This window comes from Mustela nigripes, chromosome 13 (genome assembly GCF_022355385.1).
Source record: "Mustela nigripes isolate SB6536 chromosome 13, MUSNIG.SB6536, whole genome shotgun sequence".
NCBI lineage: Eukaryota > Metazoa > Chordata > Mammalia > Carnivora > Mustelidae > Mustela > Mustela nigripes.
The window spans coordinates 30,744,096-30,750,095 of NC_081569.1; the positions used below are offsets into that span (position 1 = coordinate 30,744,096).

Here is a 6,000-nt window from a genome sequence, read left to right on the forward strand (position 1 = left end):
CAAACTAGATGCGTTTCTATAAAACATTACAGCTAATGTCATATCAGAGTTGACTAAATGAAAAATTAAAATCTGAACATTTCTGTATATAGTTCACTTAACAGAATAAATACAGAGATGAAAACAATGTTTTCTGTTTCCAGAAGTTCAAAACTCCCAAAGGAACAGAAGTTGCTGCATACCCAAAAGGGCATATTAAACTCAGTCCCTGATTCTTTTTCTGTTGTCCATACTTGTTCCTTCATCCCCTGACTTCCGTGGCCATGACTGCTCCCAAATGGTACACACTGTATGTTAGGGGTCCAGCTGCTCTTTTCACTGGGATGAAGTCTAGCTGGAGGAGATGGCTTAGCCCCCATGAGGTTCTTCAGATTTAAGTGTGCTTACTTTTCAGGGAGCCCACACATGAGCCCAACTATCCAGAGTATCATGTTGTGTAAATAATTGCCAAAGAGTATATTTTGCCAATAAAATAAAATGGTTTAATTCCCCTATTTCCCAGTATTTTTTCTTTTAAATATAACCTATGAATAGAAATTCCAAGGATTAACCAAACACCAAAAAGAACTATGGGTAAAGAATTTTAAAGGCCAGAGGAGTGGCACAAGCAAGACTCTGGCTTATCCAGTGGGGATAAGAGTGGGGGGAGAACAATGAGCACATTTGTACTCCATGTGCACACAGTATAGTTACTTTCCTGTTCTCACACTTGAGTCAAAATGTCCACCATCACTAGGGTGCCTTACGCATACACACGTCCAACATACAACAAAAGACTCATTGAGTGCAAATATATTTCCAAAGCCCTGAAACAGGCAGCCTCAAGTCTGACTTTTCCTTGCCATTAACAAGATCCAAAGACAACTTCTTTCTTCTTCTTCTTTTTAAAAAATCTTTTAATAAAAGATTTTATTAAGTAATCTCTACATTTAATGTAGGACTCAAATTTACAACCCCAAGATCAAGAATCACATGGTCCACCAACTGAGCCAGCGAGGCACCCCAAGACTTTTTATTTCTAAAAACTACTCTTTTTTTTTTTTTTTAAAGATTTTATTTATTTATTTGACAGAGAGAGATCACAAGTAGGCAGAGAGGCAGGCAGAGAGAGAGAGAGAGAGGAGGAAGCAGACTCCCTGCTGAGCAGGGAGCCCGATGTGGGACTCGATCCCAGGACCCTGAGATCATGACCTGAGCTGAAGGCAGCAGCTTAACCCACTGAGCCACCCAGGCACCTTCTAAAAACTACTCTTAAACCTTGAAAGCAACGATCAACTTTACTTCCATTGCTCTCAGTATAGAGAACAGATACCAACTTTAGCTGACTCCTCAGAGATGAAAACCACAGTTCAGTTACCTCTTCACCATCTCAATTACAGTGGAAAAACTATGCTGACACAATTTCGAGAATGGTGACACTCAGGCCTATACTTTCTAACTTTCCATTTTAAATTGTTCCTATCTCTTTTAAAATGAGCAGATGTATTTAAGGGAAGAAACAGAAAAAGAGCTCTGAATTAAGCTTATTTAACAGAATAAATAGTACTAATTCTGTCACAGATTATCACACAATTCAGTAGGGTAAATGTGTAGATTATTGGTCCGGGTGGGGGAGGAAAATAGGGTATTTGCGGAATTTGATTACCACTTTTCATCTAGAGATACTAATGCAATCCTAGATGCTACGAGTATGACAAACTGTTTGCTGTCATACTGGTCCAAATGCCTATCATGGTTACAGAATTTCAATATCATAGCACAGAGGACAAAGGGACCCACACTTAAGGCCAATCTCCTACAGCTGAAGAACTTCATTTACTCTCCTCAGTTTCCCCCTATTTAGCTCCTAAGTCAATTCCCAGCTTTTCAGATACCCCAAGTGCCACAAACATGGACTCAACTCCACTTTGGCCAATGAATAATGTGGATTTTAACACACAGTACTGATTTTCAGGGGGGAAAAAAAAGGAACAAAAACAACAAAATGCTAGTAAGAGTAGGTCACAAAAGAGAGGAAAGGAGAGAGAGGCCATCTACTGATTTACCTTGATCATTAGGCATTTTATCAGAGGAGTCCGCTAACAGGCCAAGCACAGGGGGAGAAAAAACAAGAGCAAGGATCACAAGCTTTGAAGGTGGGACAAGCAGAATTTTTAAAGGAAAAAAAATAAAACCCCACAAACTTCCAAACAAATTGAGTCTTAGTTTCAGTGCTAACAGAAAAGAAATCCATACATGATTTCCACATTTCCACAGACTCAGTCCCCAACTAACTTTATTCCTAGGCTCACTTTGTTCAGTACTTTATCTTCACTGTCTCATCTAGAGTTTTCTTCAAAGCTCTTGTTAGTGTCTTTCTCTCCACAAGTAAGACTTTCAGGTTAAGAGCCTGCATGTGTTGAAAGGGAAATATCCATCACAATAATATGCTATTACGCTACCTCAGAACCAAGAGCATCGCATCTGATCTGACTGGTTAAAAACTCTGAGATCGCTGCCATTCACCTGCCTTGAACAGCCTTGTATGTGACACGGTTAGCCCAGTAACCTAGGGAGCACTGACTTGTGGTCAATGGGTGGGTGAGGGATCATTTTGAGGTAAATGTTCACACTTCGGTTCATAAGCTCACCATCAGGGCTTCTTGTATTCTCCATAGTCTCTATATGCTACAGTGATAGGTGCAAGCATGGCCCCACTAACGAGACACGGAATAAAACACTATTTAGTGGAGCTTTACCTTTAGGTGTTCTGAACTGGACAGCTTCAGACATGGGTCCCATGCCCTTTGAGTTTCGAGCTTGGATTTTGAAGTAATATGGTGTGTCAAGTGTTAACTCTTGTATCTGGTGAGTCAGCCTGTTTCCCACAACAGGCTCAATAACCCAGTCGTGTATCTCTGCATTCACATCCGTACTATAATATATGATGTAACCTGTCCAAAGGAGGAAATGAGAAAAGATATCTTATTCCTGCCTTTTCTTTTGGAATCAGTAAGTCAATAAAGACATATCTTATAGCATATACAAATACAGAACCAGTTACTGATTAAAAGCCAATAGTAAAATGCATTCAAAATGCTACTCTAAACATCATATAGAGAAAAACCATAATTTCAACACTGCCAGGCTGTAAGTTAACATCTGTATTAGCAGTTAAAGCAATAAAAGTAGTTACAATAAGAAAAGAGGGTTAAGAACTCTCAGAAACTAAGAAAACAACCCAATCACTTCAACGTCTTAATGTTTGAAAAATGTACCCACCAAGGGTCTACGATTAAAATAATGCACTTTTGAAAACCAACACTGGCCCACCATGCTGCTTTAGCCCTCACCAGTATGATTTCCCCGGAGAAAAACTCTGGCAGACCTGGGAGGTGTGGGCGGTACCTTTTACTAAAGCTCTCCCACACTTGGAAGGGAGTGAAGCCACAGGGAAACATGACCCGAGACTCCCACCAGGGGGCAGTCACTCTCTATGGTGGAGGCAAGAAGAGACAACCACATGCCTACCTGACCTACACAGTGCAAAAATGCACTGGTTTTTAAAGACAAAATAAAATGTAATCCAGGTCAAGTCATGCTTCATTCTTTTATGGAAGAGGTAAGATCAAAAACCTAAAAAATGGTACAGATAGATACCTTATGGGAAGGAATTCTAACTGAAAGTCTAAGCAGAACAATATTAAGAAATGCTTTCAGTTTCCTTATTCATCCTTATTCATTCCTTATTCATGCTTTCAGCCCCCTTATTCATACAAAGGAACTTCAGAAAGCAAATGCCTGCTCCTTAGGATGTATCCTAAGAAGCTGTAGCGACATAAAGCAGAGGTTCCAAGGGGAATAATTGACAGCTAAATCCAGTCAGGCTTTCCTCCCTGATGAAGCTGAGGAAAGCATAGTGTCCTCTACTGTGGAAAGTTCTCTGGAAGACCAAGGAAAAATCCCAGGTCCCTTCAAAGACCTAGGCTGATTCAAACTTCTAACTCTAGTGTTAGAGCACAGGAAGCTGAAGTAGCAGGCGTGGGGGAAAAATGGAATTAAAAGTCTAATGGGCTTTTGGGGGCTTCAGGTTAAAAGAGCTGGATCTGTATTTACTGGGTATTACCCTGTAGAATCAGGCATTCTGATTTTTAACTCTAAAAATCATCTAGTCAGAGGCAGAGAAGAACAGCTTTTCCGATGAAAATAAATATGTCCGTAAGGCTCCACTGTAGCCAAAGATTGTCTAATGTACTATCACCTATCACACTTTCACACAGTGAGTTGCAATTCATTTTTACATTACTATGAGCAAACACCCCCTTGGTCCACTTTCAAGGACCACCCTGACTTCCTGAGTCTCATAAAATGATCAAGCCAACGTTTGGACTCCCACTTCTTCCAACCACACAGTCCTGGGCTGGAGTGCTTCTGCCCAGCAGAGAACAGATACACACTCAAAGGCATCTTACCTGTAATTTTGCCATTGGCTTCTGAGGGAGGTTGCCAATTTACAATTATGGTCCTGGGTTTCCCCTCTTTACTCACAACTGTCACATCCTTGGGTGGAGAAGTAGGAGCTACAAAATAACAAGACTGTCAATAATTCTTGTCCATTCCAGTTTCATTCACCATTTCTGCAACACTTTCCTTTTAAAAGGTACAATAAGAGGTGTAATGCAAAAAAGCTAAAGCCTCCTGGCTCAAAGAACTAATAGTCTGCCTATAAAATAGATCCAATAAAAAGAAGAATATGCAAAGTACCAAAGAAAAAAACACCATACTATGAGGCTATAGAACTGTCACCTTGGGCTGGAGGTCAAGAATTTATAGGATTCTTACGTAGGGATATCAAAAGACCTTTGTAGTTAACTACCAAGTATCCACATTATACCAGGCATTTTATAAATAGTATTTCACTTAATATTTGTGGCAACTTGAAAGGCAATTTACCACTATCCCTGCTTGACAGATCAGGGCATTGACAATGAAAAATGTTACGTAATTTGCTCAAGATGACATTCTATCCCACCTCCCCATATTTAGATTATTTTATTAGAATATTTTCAAGTGTAAAATAATTTTCTCTTTCACTTACAGTTGTCTCTCCAAACAAAATATAATGTGTGAAACCCCCTATTCCCTCAAAGACTCACCTTAGGTGTGGAGTGAAAAAATGCTGTTTTTAAGTTTTCACTCTCAATCTCAACTATTGAGATTATTGCTCTGAAATGTAAAGCTACTTAAGAAACACCACCAATAGAATAAAAACAACACTGCATTTCTTGTATTTCCATGTTATGGATATCCATATAGGATAACGAGTAAATTAAGTACATCCTCAAATTTACTCTTCCTAAAATACTGGAATTTTCCTAGCATAAAATGGAAGGAAGCCTGGTGAAATGCAGACATCCTGAGAGAATACATACCATTATTTATTAACTAACGGATTGGAATGAAGCAAAAAGATATTCTTAAAGCTAGCAAAGAAGGCAAACTCAAAACCCAAGGTCTATTTAAACTTTTTTTGTTATTTCTAAGCTCTCCAGATGCAATCCTTTTCTCTGTAGGAAGTCCATCAACTGTGCAGGAGACACAAAGACATTAGGGTCAGGCCCAGTCCAGAAGTCTTGGCAGCTCCACTTTTTCATTATTTATATATAGGCGGAAAAAAAAAAAAAAAAAAAAAAGGCCATATGAGGCTGGAAGGGACAGAGACTCCTGATGGTTGCACAGAAGCCCATGCTAGAAAGAGTACAAGAGGGAGAAGGGCAGGCCTACGAATGAGCAAAAGGCAAAGAGAACTGCAAACTTGGATGGCCTGCTTTCCCCTTAATTTGCTTCAGTGTCTTTTATCTTTCATGTTTACTTACAGACAAAATATTAGGCTGCCCCAATGGGATTTTTTATTTATTTATTTATTTATTTATTTAAAAGAATTTTATTTATTTATTTGACAGAGAGAAATCACAAGTAGATGGAGAGGCAGGCAGAGAGAGAGAGAGAGAGAGAGAGAGA

General features: G+C 39.3%; 1 protein-coding gene across 9 annotated transcripts in view; it reads right to left on the minus strand.

The window, feature by feature from the left end:
- Window positions 1–6,000, minus strand: part of NEO1 (neogenin 1) — a 237,766-nt gene that overhangs the window by 24,516 nt on the left and 207,250 nt on the right. For 6 of the 9 annotated variants that reach the window (XM_059371883.1, XM_059371879.1, XM_059371878.1 and 3 more), the window contains exons 19-21: window positions 4,452–4,559; window positions 2,739–2,933; window positions 2,046–2,078 (exon numbers count right to left, since the gene is read on the minus strand). In XM_059371883.1, the coding sequence (XP_059227866.1) occupies window positions 2,046–2,078; window positions 2,739–2,933; window positions 4,452–4,559 (336 nt within the window). The remainder of the gene's footprint in view (window positions 1–2,045; window positions 2,079–2,738; window positions 2,934–4,451; window positions 4,560–6,000) is intronic. The other 3 variants (XM_059371881.1, XM_059371880.1, XM_059371877.1) reach the window with 1 other exon arrangement.